This window comes from Populus nigra, chromosome 18, assembly GCF_951802175.1.
Source record: "Populus nigra chromosome 18, ddPopNigr1.1, whole genome shotgun sequence".
In the NCBI taxonomy this organism is placed as follows: domain Eukaryota; kingdom Viridiplantae; phylum Streptophyta; class Magnoliopsida; order Malpighiales; family Salicaceae; genus Populus; species Populus nigra.
Window position 1 is genome coordinate 5,376,561 of NC_084869.1, and position 16,968 is coordinate 5,393,528.

The following is a 16,968-nucleotide window of genomic DNA, read 5'->3' on the forward strand; positions in this document are numbered from 1 at the left end:
AGTGTTGGCATATAATATTCATAATATAAAAGATGTGAGTTGAATTTTATAGTATCTTTAAATTGATGCAATTTTTCAAGATCAAGATAATGTCAATTTTTTTTTAATCGGAATAATTGTACCAGGTAAATTAATTGACCTACTAAAAATCCTATAATAAGTATACTGCCAGTATCTTTTTTATCAATATAACTAAAAATCTTGCAATAAATTTATGTGCACTAGAGAAACTTTAATTCAAATAACATAAGAATAAAAATTAACACATTATCATAATTTATTATCAGACAGATTAAAACATGGTTTTTCGCCAACATAAAACAACGCAGCTGTCCACTGCATGGATCGGATCATCCAATGATGGAACATAAGAAGAAAAAAATCTTCAAAACCTATATTATGGAGTTTTAAGGTTACAAACAACATCACTAAAGCATCTGTAAAGCAGCACCACGCTTCTCCTCCGACAAAACTAGCTGGGAAAGTGGTGGACGCATTTATATATATACTGCAGCTCTACCACTAATTACATTGAATTGAAGGATGTCTATTCAAGTAAATCATGTACAACAACAACCTGCTTCTTTAGATACGCACCTCATGCTGCGAAAAAAGGCAGGCAAAGCGCAATATTCACTGTCTATTAAAATTTTGTTTGTCCTTTTCTCTTCAACCGTAAAGATTTCTCATTTCGTAGCTGCTTCTGAGCTGGTTCAACAAGCAGCAAACGTGACATCACATAGGCTAACAGCTCTTCATGGTGGGAGAAGGTGAAATCCAAGTGGGCATATTCAAATTCAGTATATGATACTTCCACACCGGCTTCCTTCATCAACTTGTAATGCTTTCTTACCATTGAAGGCCGAATCACGTTGTCCTTTTTTCCAGCAACCAAATCAACTGGAATATCAATGAACCCATAATTTTCACCCAAGTCCAATGGTTCTGGAAATCCATACGCATCCATGTTGGCAGATGCACTTCCATAATCATACATTCTAAATCTCCTTGCACGTTTCATTTGTGCAAGGTGGTGAGCCACATAAAAGGAAACTCCTGGCATGTCATTCATGTTATAGTGTGGTAACCCTATTACGCCCACCCAATTTGAGCTGTCTCCACCAACAACATAACTCATAAGGGTTTGAACCAGCCCTCCAACTGCTGGGTAGTTATGGAAGTCCCGAGCCAATTTGTTTAGCAACATGCGGAAGAATCTTGTTGGTATGTAAAAGGCAGGAACGAAACATGCTAGAATAGGAGCCAAAGGAAGGAACATATACTCAAAAGCTGTAAAGACTAAGGAGGAATCATGATGGAAGCCAGCAGGTGACATCAAAATCAATCGAGATAGTCTATGGGACTTTTCTTCAATCCGGCTTGTTATAACATACATCAACATGGCAGCTCCTCCCAAGCTATGGGAGATTGCACAAAGTTTATAATGTTGATCATCATTTGTTTCTTCCTCAAGATCAGGCTGGCTAATTTTCAATTCAGCACTTTTAACCTGGTGAATCTTCTCAATCATTGCTGGAATGTCCTCTGTCCCATGCTCATTGATGGAATACCGCCAATACCTGCTTCAAGTTTTTCCATTTTCATTACTACACAGTATAAGCAGGAAAGTGGGAATTGTTGCCTACCTTTTCTTTTAATTTTCATTGATACAGTTTTCTAAATCTTGCAGATTTATTTATCCAAATTAGAAATGAAAAGAAGACATTATTTTGTGATGAAAGTAATAAATGATCAAGTCAACATACTTCTGTGAGGAAATTTCCTTTTCAATATGCTCTCTAGAAACCAAACCACGTAAGTTCCCAAGGAAAACATCATATCCTGTAAAATAAAAAATAACCACTTCTTCAATCATAATGTATCACAGCGACTTCAGACAGTTTCAGGTCAAAAGTTACAACATACATACCTTGATCATATGCTGCGAAAGCTGGACTTCCAACAACCCCATTGGACACCCAACTGCACAACAGAATAAGAAAGTGAACGAACAAAAAAAAAAAATCCAGGGATAATAAAGATGGGAGAGAGAGGGAGAGGGAGAGGGATAGTTCAACCAAGAAAAAATCAGCAATTTGATTAAATGAACGAAGTTCACAAGTTTTGTATACAAGGAAGGTGAAGATAAGTAAAGCATCCACCAATGTATTAGCAAAAGTTGTATATATGAATGACTACCAACTCTCTTCATCTGATTAACCAACTTTGTTAGGCATGTAGCAAAATGTCTCTACTATGCATAACTAAGCAGAATATCAAATTGGACAGACAAAAAGAAAATAATCAATTCCTATTTGGACATCCCTGCTGAGACAAATAGATTTAAATTTGAAGTGGAACATAACACATGCTTGCACCATGCCATACACATCAGGACATCAGAATGGAAATGAATTACAATATGACAATTGCTAGGTGCTAGCTAATTTTTGGGTTCCAGAAGGATGGAACAGGAGAGTATTTAGGGAAAAGAATCTTCCTTCACCTGTTTGAAGCATGTTATGGCTCAGGGGGCAGATTATTGGCACAAGGAAATTTACACTAGATTTGTTAAGCTAATTTAATGTTTTGTTATACAATTTTACATGCTGTTGACTGTAGAAAATTATACTTTTTGTTGAAAGCATCAGAGGATATGTTACTGGTACAAGAGGGAGTCTATTACTAAACAGATGGATTTCTTAAGCTTTGGTTATTTGTTTTACATGTAGCTTGGATATGGGGTACTTGTTTGTGTTGAGACCGTCTTCATTCTGTAAATGCATGGTACTCATTTGGATCCTACACACAGAATTATCTCAATTTATATGTCAAATAAACGTCCAGTGGTATACTAAACCAGAAGAGGCAAGCTGGCAGTCAATTTATATGGCATGCGAATCTTAAGGTGATACAACCTGTACAAAGAAGAATAATGGCAGAACAGCAACATGTACTCAAAATCATAAAGTACCATAAGATCTCTATTTCTTTAGATGCTCAACACATAATTTATCCAGTTCAAGCATAAGTTACACAAAGCAATGAAATATGAACATAATCAAGGGTAAAAATTCTTTCATGATTATTAATCATAGCAACTTGTAAATAGTGTTCTGAAATATTTTTTAAAGAAGCAATTTGGTTTTTTTTTTACTAATAGTTTCTACTTCCACTTCCACCGTGGTATGTATTATTAGTAAACTAATCAAGGTGGTGATTTAGGCATGACCTCCAATTTTTCCAAGCAAATATAGAATAGAAAAGTAATTTGACAACACCCCTCCAAAAAAAAATTCTACAAACCAGACCACTCTTTCCTTGTGTGAATTAAGATTGAATAACTCACCCCATAGATGAATCCAATATCCCATGTTGGAGGTAAACAGCTTTCCGAGAATCACGTCTGCAATGTAAAACTGTAGATCAGGCAGCACGCATTTAAAATACAAAGTAACAGAACAATGTGGAAAAGAAATAACCATACCTAGGAATTCTTTCCAGAAGTAGAACATATCCATCTGAAGTGATCACATGAATAGCTTCATAAGGGTATCTATTAACAGAAAGAAGATAATAAATTTGAAGAAGATGAAAAGCATAGCAATAGGAACACAAGCAACTAAAGTATGCAATACCCAAACTCAGTTATAACATCCTGGCAGGTTCGAGCATCTGTATTCAAAGAGTTGTGCAAAGTAGTTTTCGTCTCTGTAGGAGCTGGATCATCCTCTCCAAGTGTAGCAGCAGGTATAGATGCATCTGAAACACCACCATGGATATCTTCGTTGCCACTTGTCCAAGACAGAAACCATCTACAGATTGCTTTAAGAACTTCTGATGGCGAAAGAAGAAAATGTGCTGCTTTATGAAAAAAATCAAATATAACTTCTATGAAAACCTCGATTGCAAGATGAAGGTCCTGTTAACACATCACAGGGAAAAATGAAGATCATGCACGTTAATGGATACAAAAGGCAGAGAAAACGAAAGAATAAAGGTTAACTGACATGTTAAGTCCACGCAAATACCTCAATGACTCCCCGTCTCCTGTCAGTGGTGCGGTGAATGACATGGTCCCTTAACGAATGAATTTTCTTAACAGTGTGTAATGGTGAATTCTGGTGGCTTCCTCTAGGAGAGGCTGCTGACCTCCTAATGTAAAATAAACGACAGAAACGAATAGGAATTCCCAGCAGAAACCTTAAGGGAAACAGAATCCATGAAAATAAGAAGATGGTCCACCCGGTAGAATGCCCACGATTCCTGCTGAAAGTACTTGCACGCGACATGCGTGAGCATTGAGATGATGGCGTTGGAGGATACATTCCATCACCATCTTCCTCTGTTGATGAATAATCCATGCTTGAAGTATCAGAATCCATGGGTAGCTCATGAATGAATTTGTTGAAAGAGGACACGCCACTACCGTCATCAGAAAGGGGGGAAAAAAGAAAAGAAAAACAGAGTAAGAGGAAGAGGAAGAGATCAACTAAGAATGCAAATGGATATAATTAACAGTGGAGGAGTTGGTTTTATTAAAAGCACGGACTAACTAGGAGGTTCAGCTAAGATGGTAAAAAGGGAACTCCCTCAATCAGTAAACATCAAAGCTAGGACGGGCCTCAAATAAAAGAGGTTATCAGTGTGGATTAACAAGACAGACAGAGTATTGAAACTCGAGACATCTGGGTTGGACAACAGGTTTTATGCACATATGATGTTTAAAAACATCAACAACAACAAGTCATTCACTCAAATGATCAAGAAATATGATAATTAATTCTGCAGAAACAGAGTGAATGCTTACTTCTCCATCCAGCGGGGTAATCGAGGCCCACGAAAAGTAGGCCTGAGCTCCCATCCTTGAAGACCTTCAAGAACATTAGCCTTTGCAGGCAAAATAGTCAACAAAATCGCAGACACTCCATTTATCAACCTCGCAATATTGTTCAACGACTCATACGTCACCGTCTTCACCGACCTGCTCTAAACACCAAATAACTCATCAAAACATAATTAAATTACATGCCCGCTCGCTCACCCACCCAAATTAAAATTGATCGCAGCTGCTCCAATCACAATATGATCAAAACCCACAGAGCTTTCATCTTTCTTCTTAAAAGAAATATATTTTGAGAAATGAAGAAGATTTGAGAGAGAGAGAGAGAAGACTCACTCTTTGGTAACAGCTAGGACGGCGTCAACAAATCTCTGAATCATAACTGCGAAGATTTTGGGAAATTAAATTTTTATTACTGTGTTTGATAGGACTCCAAATCCACCGCGGAAATAACTGCGAATTTCCAATATCTATAGCAAATGCTGCTTTTGTTGGGAACCAATTCTCTCTCTATCTATCGCCTCGCCGATTTATGAGGAAACCCAAACAAAGGAACAACGGCGGTTCTTGCCGTCCTGAGGAAGGCTTTTTATTGGTTAAAAATCAAGGAAAATAAATAGTTTAGATTCTCTTTTTGATTTTTAATTTTTACACGTGGGGAGATGTGAGTGGACAGTCATTTTAGTTGTCGCTTTCCTATGGGACACTTGTGTATATTTTGCTACACGTAAGGGTGAGTCATGATGCTTGGAGTCTTAAACGTGGATATAATTAGGTGCACGTGGTTTGTGGATTAGAATTTATGTGGATCGTTGATGGCATGTCATGTGGGGTTGTATTACAGATGTCCGGCTGCTGATGGAGTTGGGTCAGGGAGCGGTTAGGTATTTAGAAAATCTGAAACATATTTATTGCGTGTAATTTCAGGGCACTCAGAAGTTTGTGTTCCCAAATTCATTGTCACGACATGGTAATACAATAAACTAGTATTTTGAAACCCAATCTGTGTAGTGGATGGTTTGACTCATGTTACTTGAATTTAGATAATTATTATATATATTCTTAGATTTGATAATTATGTCCGATCTAAGTTATTTGAGTTTGGTAAACATGTTATACCCGTATAAAAACACGTATATTTAGCAACAATGCCAGATCCATGTACTCCGCCTAGCAACTAAGTCAGACCTAAGGCAACTAGGTCTAGCGACCATACCAGATTCGTGCTTGAACCTAGCAAACGTATTAGACCTAGGCACCCTAGATCTGGCAAGGCAATAGAAAATCTTAAATGCACATTCAAAGTTTGCTCATCGTGATCAATAAAACTAATTGACTATTACATGTATTAATAAATAAATAAGAAATTATTAATAATAAATAAAGACAAAAAAATTACATAATGGGTAATGTTATTTAGCATATTTATTTAATCACGTGCTAATATTATTTTTGAAAAAAAAAAATACAGTTTGAAGCAAAAAAACTAACTTATTAACATAGTTCATGTGCTTTTTATTTATCCGGCTTTGCATCGTATTGTAGTCTCTTGCATGGTCTAGGTTTTAACTCCAATTATGTTGGAGTTGGCTCAGCGTGGCTCATTTTACCAGGTTAATCCACATACGACTTAGTCATCTTGTTAAAAACTCAATCAGGTTCTACAAATTTTTTTAAGTTTGCCATTGTTCTAACATTTGCCTAACTTAATCAAGTGAAATTGTAAAATAGTTAATCGCCAAAGGATAAAATAAAACAAAAACATAGGGATTGAAACAAAAAGATAATGCCATATTGGATCGATCCTGGTCAACTCGGATTAACCTATTAAATTCACAACTCGGGTCATGACATGAGCACAATGAGCTAACCTGGTATGGTAATTTGTCCCATTCATTTCTCTTCCCATCTTTTCTCCCTAGTTGGGCCTCAATTAGGTTCGAGTTGTATGAAATTTGGGACTAAATTGAAGAATCATCCAAGAATTAGGGACGATAATTAAGAAATTAAGAGTTGTCAAAGAATTAGGCTCCAAATAAACTTTTTTACAACTATATTGATAGTTTTAATGTTACAACTATAATTTGTAGCATAGCTCAATGATAAGATTGATATAAAAATAATTTGGATATAAAATTATTAGTGGTATATATAATATTTATCCTAAAAAACTCAATATCTATATTGTGGAGCAAGAATAAAGGAAAAAAACATGTCCCGAAACTTCCTTCACTCCATTCTTTGCCCTAGGCAAGAAATTTACCCTTTTTTAGTTCAAAAGTAAAAGAAGAAAAGGCAAGGGGTTTACTTAGAATCGTTTGGGTGGGGTTGCAAGATGAATCGGTTGCCTAAAATAAACCTCAAAGAATGGGACTGGCAAGCATGTCAGACTTAAGCGATATGGGCCTGGCGACAACGTAAACCCAAGACATCTGAGTCTTTCAATCACGCCTGACTCGAGCGCTTGGGTCTGGCAACCATGGCAAACCCATGTGTTGGGCTTGACAACTAAGTCAGGCCCATGCGCATGGTTAAGTGCCTGCGCCTAGGGGTGTTCACGGTTCGGTTCGGTTCGGTTTTTATCAAAAAAAGTAACCAAACCGAAATTTTTTTTTTTAAAAAAAAAAACCGAAACCGAACCGAAATCGGTTCAAACCGACCGGTTTCGGTTCGGTTCGGTTCGGTTTTTTAGAGCAAAAACCGGTTCAAACCGGTTTGGCTCGGTTTTTTCGGTTTGGCTCGGTTTTGGCTCGGTTTGGCTCGGTTTTGGCTCGGTTTGGCTCGGTTTTTTCGGTTTGGCTCGGTTTTGGCTCGGTTTTTTCGGTTTGGCTCGGTTTGGCTCGGTTTTTTCCCGGTTTTTTTCGGTTTCGGTTCGGTTCGGTTCGGTTTTTCCGGTTCCAGACTTAAAAAACCGAAACCGAACCGAATCGGTCGGTTTTTTCAAAATTTTAATCGGTTTAATCGGTTTTTTTTCACGGTTCGGTTTTTTCGGTTATTTTTTTTCCGGTTTTCTCGGTTTAATCGGTTTTTCGGTTTTTTTGAACACCCCTACCTGCGCCTGGCAACCATACTAGACCCAGGCGCCTGAGTTTGGTCAGACCTACATGCCTGGGTCTAATAACATATGAAAACGACAAAAACACCCCTACATATAGCCTTGTTTTTGTTGAAACCCAAGGGTAAGCAGTCATGCTAGACCCAAGCGCTTGGGTCTGGCAACCATATGGAAACGACAAAAACACCCTTATATGCAACCTTGTTTTTGTTGAAACCCAAGGGTAATTTTGTATTTGAACTGTTTCAATAAAAGAAAAGGAAGTGATGCCCTTAGAAAAAAGCAATAAAGGATGAAAAGTGGAGAATTACTATAGATGAGAAGATTGCATCAATTGAGAAGAATGACGCATGGAAATTAGTTCTTAAACCAAAAGGAAAAAAGTCAATAGATGTCAAATGGATCTACAAAGAAAAAAAGAATTATAAAGGAGAAGTTGAGAGGTACAGGGCAAGATTAGCGGCACAAGGTTATAGTCAAAAGCAAAGGATTGGATATGATGAAGTTTTTGCTCCAGTTGCTAGATAGGAAACCATTCGATTGAAAGTTGCAACAGCTGCCTAACATAAATGGAAAATCTTCCAAATAGATGTCAAGTTAGCCTTTCTAAATGGCTTTCTTGAAGGAGAGGTCTACATTCAACAACCTATGGGTTATGAAATGAAGGGACATAAAGACAAGGTATTAAAGTTGAACAAAGCCTTGTATGAATTGAAGCAAGCCTCAATAACTTGGTATAGTCATATTAATAGTTACTTCTTGAATAATGGATTTGTAAAATGCCCCCAATGAATATGATATCTATGTAAATATTATAGAGAGTGGTGATATTTTTATTGTATACTTGTATGTGGATGACTTGATTTTTATATGCAATAACCCAAAGATGTTTGGATACTTCAAGTAAGCAATAATCAAGAAGTTTAAGATGATTGATATTAGTCTTATATCCTACTACCAAGGAATTAATATCAAACAAGGAGAAGATGGAATCTTTGTGAGCCAAGAGAAATTCGTAAAAGAGATTCTCAAGAAGTTCAAGGTGGATGATTATGTAAAAGTAAATACTTTAGGTGAGTGTAGAATGAAGTCGTCAAATAATGATGAATGAGAGAAGATAAACTATACAACATTCAAGAGTTTAATTAGGGGTTTGAGATATTTGACTTGCACTCATCCAAATATTCTTTTTGGAATAAGACTTCTGAGTAAGTTCATGAAGACACCAACTATGACACATTTCAAACCTTTGAAGTGAATTCTTTGATTTATCAAAAGTACAATAGATTTTGGCTTATTCTATAGTTACTCTAACAACTTTGATCTTGTAGGTTATAGTGATAGTGATTGGGCTAAAGATATGAATTATAGAAAGAGCACTATAGATCTTGTCTTCTACGTAGAAGACACAACATTCACATGAAGTTCGAAGAAGCAATCTATAATCACATTATCAACTTGTAAAGTTGAATATGTAGCTGCTACAACATATGTTTGTCATTCTATATGGCTAAGAAGATTATTGAAAGAGTTACAAATGCCACAAGAGAAGGTTGTAGAAATTTATGTGGATAACGCATCAGTCATTGCATTAGCAAAGAATCCAGTATTTCATAACAGAAATAAGCACATTGACACAAGATTCTATTACCTACGAGATTACATTACAAACAAGGAAGTTTAAGTCAACTATGTGAAGACTCAAGACCAAGTCACACATGTTTTCACAAAGCCGCTCAAACATGATGTTTTTGTCAAGATGAGAGATATGTTGGAAGTTAAACGAAATCAAGTTTAAGGGGGGATGTTGAAAATAAACTAAATTTCTGGTTTTTCTGAAAAACAGAGGAACAAGTTTACTGGTTGAGAACCAGTCAACCTATTGAATTAAAGGAATTGGTTTACTGGTTAAGTCGACAGAATTACTTTTCCTGTTCAGAATAGGTTTTTTTTTGTTTAGTTTAATTCATTATTTGTTTAAGATTTTAGATTTATAAATAGACTTGTAATCAAAAGCATAAATATAAATGTAGAAGAGAGAAGATAAGTTATATATATAAAAAATACTTAATAAAAGATATATTTCTCTCAAATTTCTTCTTGTTTTCTAGCTTTGCAATTTAATATTGTTGTCCATATTAAACTACTGCAATAATTTTCTTCCAACAAAGTCATCAGCTATAAACTTGCATTGTAGGGCTCCAGCACATACATGAATGATGTGAATTTGACCATTCTATACAATTAGGTATCCATATAAAGAAACAGTGCTGATGCGCAGATCAATAGAATACTGCAGATATCATCAGGTGTCAGCGGTGGCAAAAACCTCGGACAATATCAAATCAAGAAATAGATTTTTGCCATCACGAGTTCGAACAGCTTCAAGAAGATCAAAAACACCTTCAGTAGCACTCTAAATGCTAAAAATTTGCAGGCGAAGTAAGATGAGAAAATAGGTGCTCCATTTCTTGAAGCAACTAAAGCTTTAAATGCAAGTGGCATAAAGAAAACCAGCATATCTTATGCTGAGATAAAAAGGTGCCAAAGCAGTAAACAAGACGTATTCAGCTCATATCCTCTTCAAATGATAGATATTAGCGTGTTCAAAACCTTAGAGTTCTTTACATGATCACTTAAAGTTTTCACTAAATTCAATGAGATGTTAATTAGCTTGATTATAAATTACATTTAGCTATTTATCTATTATCGATAATGTTAAAGAGTTAATGTATGAAATGGAGATATAAGAGATAAAATTTATGACTCCATCGAACAGAATGCTTCCACATCAAATATAGCACCTTTACTTTAGTTTAGTTGGTAGGTATATATTGGATAGATGTCAGTGACATTCCAAAATTTTTACAAGATGTTCTTCAAAGTGAGATATGATGATGTTGCAGAAAGCTTGTTCGAAATTTCTGTAGGGTGAAATAAATCCCAGAACAAGTTAAGAGTTCTAAAAGAACATGGAGTTTCGTTAGGAACGCATTGGCCATGCTCATTTACTTTACAGCAGCCGTTGAGTTCAAAACTGAAACCTGAAACTCGTGAATAGAAATAGGTATGTTATTACTAACGGAACAGAATGAAAGATTTGACAATAAAATTGACATGAAGAGTCGAAGAATGTTGAGTAGTAAGCATTACCTGGAGATGCAATATTTTCTGACCCAAATCCAATTGCATTAAGGTAGATAAATCTTGCATCGGCCAAATCGTTGTTCAATTGATTTACAAGTGATATGAGTAGGCTGTTAAAGTAATTTACTGCATCATTCATGTAGTCAACGCATAAGGAGCCTTTTGTGTCATAGTTAGCAGTAGAATGTGGTGCGCAGCCGATAGGTCCGATTCCATTCAGCGCCACTTTCCTTGCTCCAGAATTGTACAATTTCTGTGAAGACGGAAATAATAATAATAATAATAATAATAATATATTCTCCATTTAGCAAAATATATACGCTTCAAATTCAGAGAACAAATACATGATACTTATTGCTATACTGACCATAATTTGTTGAGAATATTGTTTAATAAGTGCTTCTGCATATTTGTCTGGAGTGTATTGACTGCTTGTATTGTAGTATTGTGGCATGAAATAGTTGTTTAGATAATCGTTACTGCCGATTACGGACCAATAAAAGCACTTGTTTAGGTGGTTGGCTACGGACTCGTTCCCTAACATATCAACTATGCGTGAGACAATACTCTGATGATTTTCCAACTGTCTGCTTAATTCAAGGTTAACACCCTGCAAACATAAATTTTCATGTTTAGATTTAGGACAGACACGTAAAATATAAAAAAAGTAAAACTAATTTACCAATTGCTTCCCGGTTTCTTGTCTGATTCCTGCGGAACCAGATGCGTAATTTACACCTTTGAGAATTTCAGAGCTATTGACAGTCAGAAAGGATGGAATGAAATCGTCAAAGCCAAGAAGTTCACCTGTAAGGAGAAACTGTGCGCTTAGCTTGAATCCTAACTAAAACAACCATAAATAGATAAATCCATAGTAGGAATTAGCTTCCTAGCTAGGTCCTAGCAGAAAGACCCGGACCCGGCCATCACCAGATTTTTTAAAACTTTTAGTCCCAAGATTGTATTTGAGACATAACATGTATGATTTCTAAACCTCTTCTTCTAGGAAACTATATATCAAGAGATGGAGAAGAAGGTCGAACCCATTATATCAGCTATAGTTCGACCATTGGTAAACCTTCCTGTTGGACCACCTGGGAAGTCAATCCCATATGGAGGATAATTGACTTTAGCTATAGTTTCAAGGTTGTTATTATTGCCACTATCCACTAGTGAATCTCCGAAGATGAAATAACAAGGCACTTTTGGTTCTCCATGGACATGATCTTGCTCACAAAATGTAACGATTAACAAAAGAAATATAGATAAATGCAATTTTGTCTTGTACGCCATGATCAACAAACAATTTTTGACAGATAATGGAGAATGGTAAAAAGAAACATAACGCAGGGTTATGCAGATAATCAAGGTGAGCAAATGAAGGCTGAAATCAGAAGAGGATTATATATAAGCTAACATATGAAGAAGTTGATAAGATAGTAAAGCCAAGGAAAAACTATTAACAGGGTGCTAAGGAAGATAAAAATAGAACATTCCCAATGGAATTGGGACATATATATAGTAGTCAAAGAACTCGGGCATCTAAACTTCGTAAGGCAACGAAGATTTTCTGTTCTTTTCCTATTTTATAGCTTTCAACATATGTTTAAACACTCCTTTCCTTTTGATTTGAATTAACGAAGATAAAAATAGAAAAATTCCCACTAGAATTGGGATAGGGTGAATCCCTGTACCAAGAACTCGAGGGAGGGGGGCATTTGAACTTAGTAAGGCAACGAAGAAAACGAAAAATAGCCTTGAAAATGTACTTTTCTTGTATTCTTTTCCTATTTCATATGGTTATTAATCTTTCTTTCAACATATGATTAAACATTCTTTTCCTTTTGATTTGATCCATCCTTACTATATCCTACACAGATACCAGTGAAGAAGTAACTTCCAGCAGTAACTGCAAAATAAGTCCAAGAAGCCATGTGAGACCATTTTCATTTAGACTAATAGGAAGTAATTGTATGACAAAAATGAGTTTGAAGACTGAATTGAAACGAGTGGAGAGAAAGAAGAAGGCAGCAACTGGAATAATATTAAATGTAAAGGATGACCGAGTGCATTTAACCTCTATAAAACATATCATGAGGTGTTCTAGTTATAAAAATAAAAAAATTCTCACTCAAACCAATAAAAAAAAATATAATGAGAAATGTAGTGAATGAAAACGGATATAATCTTAAATGGAGGAAAACTTAAATTTAAAGCAAGCAAATATAGAAAGATCAATGATTCAAGGTAACTTTCTCTACATCGTTTTTTTATTGTGATAGAATGAACATAGGTGCAATCTGAATTACATGAGAATATCAAAATAACATTGCGATTTATAGTTAATTTATTGATACAGTATATTTTTCTGTAATATATCAATCAAACCATTAAACCAATCTAAAATATTATCAAGAAGTTCTAAAATCCTTTTGTCCTTTAAAGTGAAAATTTTATAGCCATATAAGGTGAGGAAAGCTTTCAAATAAAACCAAAAAGTTACTATTCTAAATTCATTATATTTTTTTAGTTGAATTCTTTTTACTATTTAATTTAGAACTCTTTTATTATTTTGTTCAAGTTTGTTTAGTAAGTTTTTCCTAGTATATAATCAACTTGGAAGAGCTATAATATTAAGTTTTGAATAGAAAAAATATTGAGTAATAAATTTTAGAATTAGGGTTTTTTTGGTGTGATAACCCTATTTATTAGAATTTTGTGTTGGTTTTTTCCTCTTGTTTTTCTTATTATTATTATTATTACAAGAGGTGTTGCAGAGATGTGCTCAAATATAAGGGATAATGAGGTTCTTTCTCGGGAAGAGACATTTAGAAACTAGTGATAAAAGGCATGTAAAGACAAATTACAAAATTTACATGTTAATTGAAAGTAATAAACATGCAAAGGTAAGTTGAAGAATAATCTCGTCAATTAGCAGAGATAAAGAAGAGAAATTAAAGGATCGTGAGAAGAATGATCACTTGTGAGAAGAATGATCACTTGTGAGAAGAGTGATCATAAATACATGGCTAGTTTGAGAATACCTTTTCATAAGCATAATTAGAGGAGATAACTTCTTGATCGGGATGAATATGGTGTTAAAACTAAAAAAAAATATGATTCTAGTTTCTTTATGTATTGGAATCAATCATCAAAATTTAATGAGAATGAGGAAGATGATGTTGAAGGAAAAGATTTTGATGCAGAAATCTTGGTATGTGATGACACTAAGTATGCAAAAGATGTCATGTTATGTTAGTTGAGATGAGCTTTAATCTTAATAAAAAAAAACCATCCATAAGAAAGGAACCAAATTAGATATAGCTCTAAAGGTAGTTTTTTATGAAGTATATTGCGGAGGATGCATATCACATATGCTTAAGGAAAACTCTAGAATTTAAAGAGTTAAAGTTGATGTTCTTGGACTTCATATAAAAGTTATGAAATAAATATCTAAAATTTCACCTAGTTGAGAAATTAGGATGCATTTTGTTAGTGATGATATAAAGATACAGGAGAGAGATTGTTTAGTCCTTATAATGTTAAGTTATTAGTTGAGTTAAAGTTTGACTGTTGTAAGAGTTGCTGCATATAGTCCTCAAATTAACTATAAGATTGGTCTCATTGCTTTGAAGGATAAACATGTTGATGACATATATAATATTTATAATGAAAGAAGCTGAGGGAATTTTGATTAGACACGAGATAAGGATATGAACAATTTAAACTTGAGGACAAGTTCTCTCCAACCCAACAAGACTGATATGGAAGATTTTTCCCTAATGCAGATCCTTATAATAATAGGTGTCGCACTCGATATCGCGGTTACCTTTAAAAATTTCTCTTAAAAAAAGAAGAATAAATATTTAGCATCTTGTTCTTAGAGAGGAAAATGTCTAATTTAAGGAGTCACCACCTAGTATTATGGTCACTAAGAACCCTAACTAGTCAATAGAGATTCTATGATACGAGACTTATTACGTGAAAGAAAAGATATTATCACCCCTTATGCGTCCTACTTAAGGTAGGCTGCATTGCTGGTTTTTGTCTTAAATTGCTAAGAGTTTGTTTTATTCTGTTTTTTTTTTTTTTTTATGGTCTGCTTATAATATGCTTAACTCTGGTGTTAATGAATATTCGACTATCAATATTTTTAACTCTGGTGTGTTGGTAAATATTATGTAACCTAAAACATATGGTATTCCTGACCCTAGTATTAGTAAATAAATCAGTAAAATTTAGATTGAAAAAATAGTTTTTATTTATTATTTTTAGAAAAAAAAGACAAACATGTATTGCATATCAGATTCACATTTCACAGTAAAAGTCTACGAACAAATATATAGTAAAGTCAACAAAAATAATGTAAAGGACCCACAAATAAATCCAAAAGGGTCGTCGAATGTTTTCAGAATTTTCTGATATCTAAAAATGCTTGTTTTGCTAGATTTCAAAATAAAAAGAAGTGAAATAAAAGGAAAATGGCATAAGAGTGTGTTTTGCCAAACACACCCTTAGCCCAAAGGAAATTGGGTCGGTTGGGCCTGAGACCTAGACCTAGCCCGGTCTCAATTGTTAGGGCTGGGCTAGGCTGGATCCAGCTGGCCCGGCCACTATTGCAAGTATCCGTGAATAATTCATGCATGCATGCAACAATAACAGGGTAATTAATTTAGCAAACGGGGAATGAAGAACTTGTTTGGCACGGTTGTTGCTGAAGGCAAAGCTGAGGGAGACGGTCGAGCGCTGCTCACAGTTGAAAATCCAACTTGATATTCACGTTGGAGACAGGTTATTGGTGGAAAGGAGAGCTTTTAAATGGGAAACAAAATCCCAAACAAACTCATTCTCTCTGTTTTTTTTTAATTTAAATTTGATTAAAAATCAAATTTGAAAATAGATAATTATCATTATCTTGATGATCTTTTTAAACTAAAGATTAGGAGAGAACAACAAAAACACATTATAGTCCCTAGTTTTCCTATAAGTTGACAAATCACACCTTTAACCGAAATCAATCCCTAATCTTTTAATTTCAAATTTTAAATCCCTTTAAAATTAAATTAAAAGCAAATAGGTCAAAATTGGGTTATAACAATTACTCTCTCTCTACAATACTTATGGTACAAAGGTAATGGGAAATTTATTTTCTTTTGGCTTTGTATAGTAAGTTTTGTAAAGAAAAATATGCATGAAACCTTCCCCCTGTTTTTTTTTTGCAAAACTTCAAAAGTGATCTAATTGTTTCAAGCGATCTGCCTGTTAGTGAAAAATGAGAAGATTTTTTTTTGAAAGTGGTCTAATTGTTCTAGGCGACCTGCCCGTTGGTGAAAAAATATGAAGATTTTTTTAAAATGGTCTAACTGTTCCAAACGACTTAATTGTGGGTGAAAAATACAAAGATTTTTCAGAAGTGGTCAAATTGTTCTAGGCGACCTGCCCGTTAGTGAAAAAAACATGAAGGTTTTTCAACATTGGTCTTATTGTAATGAATGACTTACTCATTGATGAAAGATATGAAGATTTTTTTACAAGTTGGTTTAATTCTCATGGGTGACCTGCCTAAGTAAAAAATTCGAAGGGTCTTGTTGTGATGGGTAACCTTTCTAATTAAAAATTACAAAGATTTTTTGAGTGGCCTAATTCTTATGGCGGCCCACCCTGATAAAAAATTTCTCAAAAGTAAAAAAATTTCAAGAGTATTTTTTTTTTATTTTTTAGCCATTTTGAGGGTGGCCTTTCTTATGATGGATCCCATTGGGGATTTCTCTTATAAACTTTTGCAAAACACATTGTTAAATGTTTTAAAATTAGATAATATGAATGTATCTTTACCTGATTCCAAATATAGACCATCATTTCTTCTCAATCTTCTTTGTTGCTTGATTGGTAAGGTTTGTTATTTCTGATCTCTTGGCTTCTA

General features: G+C 34.6%; 2 protein-coding genes across 4 annotated transcripts; both read right to left on the reverse strand.

The window, feature by feature from the left end:
• Positions 1–253: 253 nt before the first annotated feature.
• On the reverse strand, positions 254–5,429 carry LOC133678390 (uncharacterized). Of its 3 annotated transcripts, none has more exons than XM_062100679.1 (9): positions 5,180–5,429; positions 4,811–4,984; positions 4,032–4,425; positions 3,639–3,922; positions 3,488–3,556; positions 3,350–3,406; positions 1,931–1,983; positions 1,767–1,842; positions 254–1,580 (listed from the first exon to the last, which is right to left on the reverse strand). In XM_062100679.1, the coding sequence occupies exons 1-9, from the start codon at positions 5,221–5,223 to the stop codon at positions 644–646; spliced, it is 2,088 nt and encodes a 695-aa protein (XP_061956663.1). In that variant the 5' UTR covers positions 5,224–5,429; the 3' UTR covers positions 254–643. The 3 variants fall into 3 exon arrangements, with proteins under 3 accessions (XP_061956663.1, XP_061956662.1, XP_061956664.1); XM_062100678.1 differs by having other exon boundaries at positions 254–1,583; XM_062100680.1 differs by having other exon boundaries at positions 254–1,583; positions 4,811–4,989.
• Positions 5,430–10,203: 4,774 nt separating this feature from the next.
• On the reverse strand, positions 10,204–12,588 carry LOC133678840 (GDSL esterase/lipase At1g29660-like). The gene is made up of 5 exons (XM_062101355.1): positions 12,089–12,588; positions 11,728–11,852; positions 11,413–11,655; positions 11,052–11,298; positions 10,204–10,280 (listed from the first exon to the last, which is right to left on the reverse strand). The coding sequence occupies exons 1-5, from the start codon at positions 12,336–12,338 to the stop codon at positions 10,204–10,206; spliced, it is 942 nt and encodes a 313-aa protein (XP_061957339.1). The 5' UTR covers positions 12,339–12,588.
• Between the last annotated feature and the right edge of the window lie 4,380 nt (positions 12,589–16,968).

Coding starts and splice junctions, on each gene's coding strand:
- LOC133678840 (XM_062101355.1), bottom strand. CDS start 12,338: ATGGCGTACAAGACAAAATTGCATTTATCTATATTTCTTTTGTTAATC. Junction 11,853..12,088: donor AACTATAGCTGATATAATGG/GTTCGACCTTCT, acceptor TTCTCCTTACAG/GTGAACTTCTTGGCTTTGAC. Junction 10,281..11,051: donor AGAAAATATTGCATCTCCAG/GTAATGCTTACT, acceptor ATCTTCTTGAAG/CTGTTCGAACTCGTGATGGC.
- LOC133678390 (XM_062100678.1), bottom strand. CDS start 5,223: ATGATTCAGAGATTTGTTGACGCCGTCCTAGCTGTTACCAAAGA. Junction 3,923..4,031: donor GGAGACGGGGAGTCATTGAG/GTATTTGCGTGG, acceptor ATGTGTTAACAG/GACCTTCATCTTGCAATCGA. Junction 3,407..3,487: donor CTTCTGGAAAGAATTCCTAG/GTATGGTTATTT, acceptor TTTACATTGCAG/ACGTGATTCTCGGAAAGCTG.